The 10,882-nt window shown below is 49.5% G+C and overlaps 1 protein-coding gene across 1 annotated transcript in view; it reads left to right on the forward strand.

Moving 5' to 3' along the window:
* The window catches only part of LOC311234232 (calpain-2 catalytic subunit-like), a 62,100-nt gene that overhangs the window by 11,200 nt on the left and 40,018 nt on the right, over positions 1-10,882 (forward strand). Inside the window, exons 3-4 of the mRNA XM_084321360.1 lie at positions 4,350-4,468; positions 4,910-5,043. Of these exons, the coding sequence (XP_084177486.1) occupies positions 4,350-4,468; positions 4,910-5,043 (253 nt within the window). The remainder of the gene's footprint in view (positions 1-4,349; positions 4,469-4,909; positions 5,044-10,882) is intronic.

Raw genomic sequence — 10,882 nt, forward strand, 5'->3', positions numbered from 1 at the left:
AGTAGGGGCACACTATCTTCCACTTCTCCGTTCTGGAGGGGGTACTGTGGCTCCTGCTGCTCGGTACTGACTCCGATTGGTGCATCACAGTCACCGATCTTCTTCCATCATTTAGTCGTCTGGTTCCTTCTCTGGAGCCAGGGGTGCTCCGTCCGAATGTATCTAGCCGTAGGCTGCTGACTTCTCTCGCCAGGAAGTCTGCTAGATCGAGGAGGTTCGGTTCGGGGCCATTCGGGTCTCGGTGGTCTCTCTGCCGCCTAAAACGCTCCTGTCGAGCGGGCGGCAGCTTCTCCAAGATCCTTTCCACATTTGAGTTGGCGTAAAGTTCATGCCTCCCCTTCTCTCTCTGCGCTCCCAACATCCCTACCAGGGACTGCACTCTGATGGACAGGTCGTCCAGTGCTCGATTGTCTATTGCTGGGGGTAAGCGGTCGATGTGTCGGATCTCCTGGATCACGTAATCCCATATGCGCCCATACCTCTGGTCCAATGCTACCAGCGCTGCTGTGTATGGGGTGGTGGAAGTCGCGTAGGCGAGCGCTATATTATGTGCGCGGGGTACCTTTAAGTGCTTCAGTAGGATGGCGTATTTGTGGCGTTCATCCAATACATCCACCAACATGGTCTCCAGACACATGCGGAGTTCTGTATACTGGGCCCGGTTCTCTTGGGTGAAGTCGGGTACCATAGGCGTGCCAATGTATGACGCTGACTGTGGATACATCGGCGAGCGTTGGGGGAGAGGCCTCCTAGGCGAGTCTCCTCCCGCTCCTTGGTATGGGCTGGTACCGGCAGTGTACCATGGCCCGCTTGTCCAGGTGCTGTTCCTCGGTGCGGGTCGTGCGTCGTGCTCACCCGTGTATAGAGTCGGGGGTCTGTAGCGCAGCTCCGCGGGAGTATAGCCTGGGCTGTACCGGACCTCCTGGTCCGGTAGAGTACTGTGCTGTCGTCGGGCGTGGTTCTCCTCCTCTTCCTCTTTGTCTTCAGTTAGGTCATCCAGTGCTTGTAGTCTCTGGTTTAGCCTCTCCACAGGATATGCTGCTCCTTCCCGGTTGCTAGGTCTCGCTTGGACCGGTGGGGGGAGGTGGTCTGTGGGGGGTATAGACCTCGTCTGTTGGTCAAGTTCAGGGTTGTTTACTCGGCTAGGGGATGCCGCCCTGGAGGTGTGTCTAGACGAGTTCCTGGAGCCTCTGGCGGAGGGAGAGGGTGTTGTCCGTCTGATCAGCTGTTCTATTAGTTGCGCTTGCTGTCTGTCGCGCTCTGCGTCCCGTAGAGCACCAGCAGCGGCTCGCTGGCTGTCTGCTCGGTCTCGGGCCACATTCTCTTCCCTCTGAATGCGTCTTATTTCTAGACGTATATGCTCTTCTTCGCTCCGCTGCTGGATCTGCAGTCGGTCGCGTTCAGCAGCGGCGTTCAGGCTGATGAGGAAGGCCTGCTGTAGGGTCCTCTCTGCCTCGCTGGGAGAAGGCGGTTGTATAGGGGAGCCTTCCCTCGGGGTACTCCTTGCGGAGCCTTGGAGCTCTATCTCCACGGTGCTCTCCCCGTCTTCTTCCGTGCCGAGTTCTCTCTCGGTAGCGTTGTATTCCTCCCGGGACTCGTCGGGGACTACTTCTTCAGTACTGGCGGGGTGTGAAGTCATGTCTGGTTCCCACTGGTCCCCACCGTGAACTTGGTCAGTTACATTAGAACCCGTAGGGGCCTCTATGGTCGGGGTAGTCTGGGCGTTGGGGTTAGACATACTTTTACTTTCTAGTTTTACCGCGTTTACTGTTAGTAGAAGACTAGGTTGTTGACTGACAGCGTAAGCCTCTAAGTACTGAGGGAGCCGTCGTTCGCGCTGCGGGCGTTGGTTAGGAGGATCGTTTCGTGGAGTGTTCATCATAGGCCATTTCAATATTAATAACACTATATTAATATTACACTAATTACCCTCCGGCTCGAAGGACCAATTGTAACTGAGGGGTACAATTCCCTGACTGTATTACTAGATATGATACTTACTACCACTACCTTTGTACTTAATATTCGGCCACCCAGTACTCGGCATAAATATATTATGATGAACACTGTCACGTAGATGAAACGGATCCAACACAAATGTACGAATTAGAAATAGGTCTTTATTTCTACACAGCGATGGTGTGTAGAGCAAGCACTTAATCAAATCAATCACATTTATGAATGGGAATTAGTATGCACTTTTATGGCAAGAGTATTCGTCGGTATATCAATAGAGAATGTCCAATCTCTGAAGGCGCAGGTGGTACATATACGACCTGGAATAGTTAAGGGATAACAGCAATGATACTTCAATGATTATAGACTGGACACACTAGGGGGGGTTAATCCGGTCGCTTGTAAGCCGACAGGAGTAGGAAGGGGGGGGGGGTAGAGTCCGGCAGCCTCATCCGGCCAAGGGTATCCCAGGTGAACCCACTGTAGTGCCGTTCAATGCGCCGGCGATCCTTGGACCACAGATGAAAGCAGGTGGACTCTTTGTGGGCCGGCGTCCTCCGGTCCACGGAGGAGAGACGTGAAGCGACCTCGTCTTGCAGAGCGTCTCCTCACCTTGCGTCCTCTCCAGGGGGGGGGGGTTCCAACACACGGCAGTGTCGGGGGTCTTTATCCATGGAATAATCAACGTATACAAAGCATAATCCGTGCCTGGGAAGGCGGGCTGTCGTCGGTAGAATAATCCTGTATACAGGTCCACTCGCTCGTCGGCTCTGGGGCTCCTCGGGTGCAATCTCACATGGGGTCGATCATCCTGGATAAACAGCCAGTTTTCTGCCCGAAACGATGGGGTGCTGACTACGGTAGTATTCTCACCGCACGAAGCACTATATATTAACAGACTATTATTAGCTTAATAGACTACGTCCAACTCGACGATATAGTGCCAAATATGACTATTCAAATATTAATATACACGATGTCTCAATACCGATGGTAGGCCGAACTTGGCCTTACTCCCACACGTGGCGTCGCGGGGAGGCTTTACGTCTGTCACTCTATTGGAGGGTAAGAAACTGGACTGAAAAGGAAGTCCTACTTTAGTAGCGCAGTATATATACGCACTATGAACAAATAGTCCCATTAGTGGTGCGGTAGCCAGATTCCTACGCGGAACTAGGACTTGTTCGTACATGTTGAGCGGTACGTTTGAACTGGGTCTGGGGGGTATGGCAGCCTGGCACCAAGGTCTCGACCAATAGTAGAATGGAGACTATTATGGGATGTTCAGTAGGCTAGAATGGATATTCAATGCATATTGTACAAGGAATATACAAGGGATATCAAGGAATATTAGAGAATATACAAATACAATTAAATATATATATATAATAAATATATATATTCGGTTTAATCTGGCCCTTCACAACAATAGTCGTAGTACCCTTGAATGAGTGCTCCTGCCAGAGTCTTCAGGGTATTCTTGTTTACCAGAGAGGAGATCCGGTACAAGAATCGAGTTCGTTGGTTGACTTTTTTTATTACCTTGGATGCCATTTTGTCACAACAAAGATTTGCCTCTAGGATGGAACCTAGGTATGTAATTTCATCTTTCCTTGTGTCAATATTGTGACCCACTGTAACTGAGAAGTCGTCGGTCTTGCTGAGTTTGTTATTTGATCCGAAGAGAATGGACTCTGTTTTACCCAGGTGTAATGATAGTTTGTTATCAGCGAGCCAGGTGCAGATTCTGCTGAGTTCTGAGCTGAGGGTTTTTTCAACCTGTAACTTGTTCTTGTCAGAGACCAGCAGGGCTGAGTCGTCCGCGAACAAGAACAAGTTGCAGTCACAAGCTGACGACATGTCATTTGCATAAATTAGGAACTGTGGCATGTAGCGGTACAGACACGTGAATTCACCTCTTGGTATAGTGGTCTGCGATGTCGCCCGCGGCGCGGGAGACCCGGGTTCGAGACTCACTCGGGGCAATCCCTTCACAGGGGTTGAACTTTAACACAACGCAGAGATGGCAATACGAGACCGGCTACACCTGTATCACTGTACATATTAATACTACAACACTGTACATACATCTGATTAGCACTATTACTCAGTAGTACTCATTTATATATCTTATACCCAGCTTAATCACCTGTACATTGTATTACTATTGCAGTTTACTGTTACATTTGCACTCTGGTTGAACTTATTTTCATTGTACTATACTTGTGCTCTATAATGACAATAATCAAAATCAGTCATGGTATGCAGTCATGGTAATGGCAAGGGTCTTTGGATCAAACTGTACAATCCTCTGTGCGCCGTGACATTCAGGACGGGATGTCTAACCGTGACATTTCAGGACGGGATCTCTAATTGTACCAACCTCTGTTCAGGTGATTGCTGGCTCCTGGCGGCCATCGCCTCCTTGACTCTCAACAAGCAGGTCTTATCCCGGGTCGTCCCTCACGGCCAAAGCTTCGAGAGGGGCTATGCTGGCATCTTTCATTTTGAGGTACTTCTCTGATATATAAGTTAGTAATACCACCACACAATGAGAAGTAGTGTACGCGTTAAAGAGATACCATGTCATTTTTAAGTTAGTTAAAGTAACACTCCTAACTAGCTTTCTTGATTAATTGAAAATGGAGGACCCTTATGTAAACAAGACGAAAGTATTTTTTTCGTCATCATCCTCTTAGCAGTTGTTTGTATTGAGCTGTACTGTATTGTACCCATTCTGCAATCTGTTAATAAAGTTTTCAATCAATCAATCAATCAATCAAAAGCCGCAAGCTAGTTTGTTAGCTTGCAGTTAGCGGTACCCATCGTTACCCAGTAGCAAGAGGACACATTTTCTAACTTTTTCCCCTTAATAAGAATACCTGGTGAAGAGGTTTTATTGACAAAAATGTGCCCTTTAATAATGATGTGATGTTTATTTTGTGGTTTTCAGTTCTGGCAGTTTGGTGAGTGGGTGGATGTGGTGGTTGATGACCGTCTGCCCACCAGAGATGGAAAGCTGCTGTTTGTTCACTCTGCTGTGGGCTCTGAGTTCTGGAGTGCTCTGCTTGAGAAGGCCTATGCGAAGTATGGAATAATCAATCAAGCAATCTGTCTATCAATCAATCAATCAATCAATCTGTCTGTCTGTCTGTCTGTCTGTCTGTCTGTCTGTCTGTCTGTCTGTCTGTCTGTCTGTCTGTCTGTCTGTCTGTCTGTCTGTCTGTCTGTCTGTCTGCCTGCCTGCCTGCCTGCCTGCCTGCCTGCCTGCCTGCCTGCCTGCCTGCCTGCCTGCCTGCCTGCCTGCCTGCCTGCCTGCCTGCCTGTCTATTTATCACTTGTCTCTGACTATCAATCAAGCTGTATTGTACATGGTGTGTGTGTGTGTGTGTGTGTGTGTGTGTGTGTGTAGGTGTGTGTGTGTGTGTGTGTGTGTGTGTGTGTGTGTGTGTGTGTGTGTTCAAAAAGGCTGTCTGCATTTTCATATATGACAAATATGTCCATATAGAATGGGGAAACAATATTGCCAGCATACAGTAACTTACCAGTGAAAACAGAACTCACGCAGACAGAAGAACCCAACAGTAAACAAATAAGGTGTCAGTGTCTAGACATTGGGAAGCCTACAGTATGTCCCGGCTATTATATGCAGGTTTCACAATTCCTATCTGGGCGGCTTCTTAATTCAGTCACTCAGCGACAGGCTGGGCCTCGGCTCGCTGGCTGAATACCTGGTGCAAACTGTGGCCCTGTGTGGCTGTGTCATGTGTCTGTCAGGCTGTCACAGTGCCACAACCATAGCCTTTAACCCTTTCACTGCCACACTACCGAAGGTTAACCCTTTCACCACCACACTACCGAAGGTTAACCCGTTCACTACCACACTACAGACGGTAAAAGGGTTAATTAGATTAGATTCGATTAGATTCTTTAATGACCACCCAGCCAGGCTGGTGGAATTTGTTTTCAGTGCAGTTACAGCATTGTTCCAACATAGAACATAGAACATCACTTACAATTAAAAACACATTTGTTCAGACAGGCTTTTGGTCATGCATAGGCACTTTTTTTCTTGTCCTCACTGTTCTATAGTTTTTGTTTTAATTAGTGACTCATGATTTTATCCAAATTCTTTTATTCTACTTTTTCTATCTGGTTTCACTGTTTTTAACTGCTGTTTGTTGTTGTTGTCATTTATTTCTGATTTTGTTTTTATTGTGTTTTTATATTAAGCTGTAGTGTAAAGCACCCTGTGCATTCGTGCTGTGAAGGGTGCTATATAAATAAAGGTCATTCATTCATTCATTCATTCATACAATACATACATAATACATGCAGTTAAATACATAAATACATAATTACAAAGACCACAATATCATAGTTTATGTCCATGTCCATAGCAACAGAGGTAGGGGGGGGGGGGTTGCTACAGGGAGTTCAGTGTCCGTATGGCAGTGGGGAAGAAGCTGTTTTTAAAGCTGGATGTTCATGGTCAAAACATGGTAAATCAGACCTATAACTGCCCACGTCTTAGTAAAAGAAACACACCATGTTGCCTTTCTTTTGTATGTATTACCATAAGTTATAAGAAAATTACACTACAATAAATTCTTGTTCTGTGTTATGAATACAAACGGAATTCCATACATGCGTTTTTTTTCTCTACTACGGCCACTCCCAGAACCCACCCAAACTGCAGCCGCAGGCACTCCTGTGAGCCCGGGGAGGCCTGTCTGTAGAGCTCTCATCACCAGTCGGGATCTACAGTTGGAACAACCAACAAGGCCCCACCTATAGATCTCAGGTTATGTCCCGGGACATTAGATGCGATTAGATTAGATGTATTTACAAAGACTCCAGGGCTTTCCCCAGGATTGCACAACGGCGTCCATCCCTGCTGCTAACTTAGCCAACGTTAACGTAAGGTTATGTATATAACCAAGTTCTATGAATTCTGGTGACGCTCAGCGTCAGTCTGCACTGACTTCACTTCGTGCACATGCACTGAATAAAAAATTCCACAATGTACCTTTACATACCAACATTAGTCTGGCCACACCCCTATCCGCTTACCTTCATAAGCAGGTGTGTGGTCACCTACTCGCCTCCTTCCCAAACTTTCACCACAAGGCGAGATCAAGGGCCGCAGCGGCGTCCTGACGCTGAGCGTCACCAGAATTCATAGAACTTGGTTATATACATAACCTTACGTTCTATTTCATTCTGGCCTCCGCTCAGCGTCAGTCTGCACAAGAGGAGCTGAGCGGAAGCCAGAAGCTCGACAAATGTACCCCGCTGAGGCCCCCCACAACCATCAGACCGGGGAGGACCGAGCCCCCCGACCCTCCCTAATGGAGGGATACCCTCCCTATTGGAGGACGGGAGGGAGACGGATCCGACCGTGCGAAGAGGAACTCGAGCAACTCAACGCACAGGGTGAGCAGACCGTGGCTTGATCCCACGACTACGCACACGCACAACCCGCATGCCACCAGAGAACGAACGGAAGGAACAACCCTCGTTACTGCCCCCAAAATCACGGGGTCAAGAGCAAACTCAACCCCGTGGCAAGGCCGTAGCAGCGGAGCGCGAAGGAAGACCCAGGCCCACTGAAGGGACTGGATCCCCTGGAAAAAGGGGGGCCCGGAGAGGTCAATGACGCCAGGCATCAAGACCCCACCAGGCGGTCACTTAGTGACACCGCCCCCCACATCGCCAGCGTATTCGGACAGGGCCCCTCCAAGAGCGGGCCCTTTCCCCCCATTAGTACGCCGCCTGGCACACTGACCCTGCAACACAGGCAGTCAGCATGGCCGTAAAGCACTCAAAAGGTTAACCAACGGAAGCAGGCAGCGCACCGGGGAAACCAGGCAGCAGGCTGTAGACCTGAGCCTGGAGCACTGCGGACGAGACAGGCGCCAAAGGGGTCAACTGAAAACAGCCCCCCGGCGGAAGGGGCGTATGCTGGCATTGTTGCGCACCATGACAAAGCCTCCATCAAAAAAAACCCACCCAGAGGGGTCGAGGCAGAGAAGGCTGACACGATTGGCAGATGTCATGAACGTGCAGGGGCACACTCAACCGGGTAACCCGGGAGTTGACTCTGCTCCAACACACCAGGGAATCAACCACCCTCTTGGCACCACATACAGTGGTTGTTCCTATAACCCCTCAAGAAAAAAAAGGGTTATCCCAGGCCTACGGTTTCAACTAAACATTATTTCGGACCGGGCCCGGCGGCTCGGGAAGCACACAGGGTTACCAGAGGAGGTCCAGAAGACCACCCCAACAGCCCCCTCTTCGCCATGCGTGAGAGAGGAGCGAAAGAAAGGAGAACCAGCCCCTTATAATAGTGCCAGGTACAACGTGTACCCAACAAAGGGTCTCCATAACACCTAACCCTGTGACACCCGGGCTGACCCGGCATTTTTTCCCCCGAAAAAAGCACAAGTCCCTCAGGGTACCAGAACAGCAGATCTGCATCCCCGGCGGACAACGGGTTAACTGACCTGGACCAGCGCGACCAGAACCAGTCCCGTGCCCTAACCACGCCGACATGCCCACTCCAGGAGAGGGGGTAGGTATGCGTGTCGATTCAAAAACATGAAAAGAGGGCGCCACCCAGACAATCCCATTCGTACCGCGCTCAGTGGCCCACCCCAAGGGCGTGAGACCCCTCTACCTATGTTCTGATCTATTCCGTTAACATCCCCCAGATATGAACGAGAATCCGTCGAGACCCAGTAACAGGCACTCGGAATAGGAAAAAATCCCCCATCCCAGTTGCCCTATAAAAACGCTGTTTTAATAACGAGCAAAGGCGTACTAGCCTCCTGTATGATTCTTAACAGAAACACCCCGAGCCAGCACTATGTATGCGTCGGGACCCAAACACATCAATGGATAATCTAACCAGACACCAACATTGGTCCTTCAAGTCGCCTGGGAGAACGACAAGAAGTTTGTTGTGCTTCATATTCTCCACTCCTTTTTATTAAAAAAGAAAGAAAAACCGACTGACATGAATCCCACGTGACGCAGCCGAGGGTAAAAATTGTTTACATTTTTACATCCCGCCACCCTCACCACAGAGGAGAGACGGAACTCCTCAGAGAGACTTCCCACGTGAGCCATAGATTGAAAAGTCGCGGTAACATTGAGTCATGTGACCAACCGACTCAAGTTACACGTATATCGAGCGTAGTAGAACATTAAGTTCCTACGCTCTGCCCCGACAACTTGACAACAACAGACCCTACATACAGGTCTAAACTCACGGAAGCTGTCGTCCAATAGAAACGTGCCTAGCGACATTTGCTATGACGGGGGGAAACCCAAGACTCAACCGCCTGTGATAGGTGCGGAGTCTGGGAAACCCTTACCCCCCCCCCCCCCCCCCGTGCCAAGCTGCCTAACAGCTTGGCCCTGACAGAATGAAAAGAGAGTCCAATAACCCCCTGACCAATCAGAAGAGGGAAGGAGGGGTTTATCCGGTACCCCCTCGCAAGCCCAACCCTTGCATACGACAACAACAACAGCCAAATGATACCTTCAGTAGCAACGCTAATGAATAGTGCAAGCTAATTCAATGCACGCTAGCCACAGACACATCTGTGAACAGGGTTTATAGCAAGGCCAAGTTGTGTATGTGTGAACCCGAACCTGTTGTAAGACACAGACAAATCTGATAGAGAGAGAGAGCGGCTGAGCCGCAGTACGTTTTCATACGAGCATTACTGCAAACCAACACAATAGTGTTGCAGCTCAATATCACTGTTTAAGCAACAGAGCACACAACTAACCTCTACCTTTATGTGAAGATTCAGGTCGAGGCAGAAAAAACCCTTTTTCAACCGAGTGTAGGCTGCAGGCCTTGCTTAAGCTCTAACATGAAAGTAAAGTCTAGCCCTCCTATCAAACCCATACTAGCGAAAGATTCACACGTTGCATCCCCATCATATGTTTGGTGAATAAACACACAGTTTGTTAACAAAAAATACAGTCCCTCCTTAGGAGGGACTCTTTATTTTTCAACAAAATCATAGTAGGGCCGGGAAGGGAACAGGGGGGGACCACAGAGGGAAAAAGTCAATTATCTTAGCAATGCCTGCCACGAGCCGCTCGGGGTTTTCCACCCCGTGGAGCCCCGGAGGGACGGTAAACGATCGGCGGCTGGTCACGACGATCCCTACCGTCACCTCCGGGCGTAGATGGGCCGGCTGCAGTGGCGGAGGCGCCCTCTCTCCTCCTGGCCTTCTTCGCCAAAGGTCCAGCAGTGGCGGTGGTAGCAGCGGCGGCCACGGCGGAGGAACCTCGACGACACGGTGGCCGTCTGACTCCACCGGCAACATCGGGCGGGGGGAAATGAGGCTGGAGCACGGAGCGCTCCTCCTGCATCTCCCTGCAGGTTGAGGTCATCAGCTGCAGTGCCGACCCGAATAGTCCACCCTCGGAGAGGGGTGCCGTCAGAAGTGGAGTCCTCTTCTTCTCCGGCACACGCGCCTGCTCCAGCCAAAGGTGGCGCTGGATCAGAGTAAATATGTGGTAGTAAAAAGAACCTGTGGGAGGATTTCAACAAGATAAATGCGACAACAGTGCAAAATATTTCACTATAATATTTCAAAAAAAAAAAAGAAAAAAAAAAAAAAATGTAATGCTGCCCCCTGTGCCTATGCAGGCACGTGTGCCTAGGGTTGCCTACCCCTGCTCTAGACTGTAGTCAAACGTGCAACCAACTTCTAGGATGAGAACCTCTCTGTTATTCTCATTAACAGCCCTGACACACACACACGCACGCACGCACGCACGCACACACACACACACACACACACACACACACACACACACACACACACACACACACACACACACACACACACACACACATACTAAGCTAACGATATTGCCAACTGGAAAACTTTATCAA

The sequence above is a fragment of the Notolepis coatsorum genome, assembly GCF_963971535.1.
Source record: "Notolepis coatsorum genome assembly, chromosome: 9".
NCBI lineage: Eukaryota > Metazoa > Chordata > Actinopteri > Aulopiformes > Paralepididae > Notolepis > Notolepis coatsorum.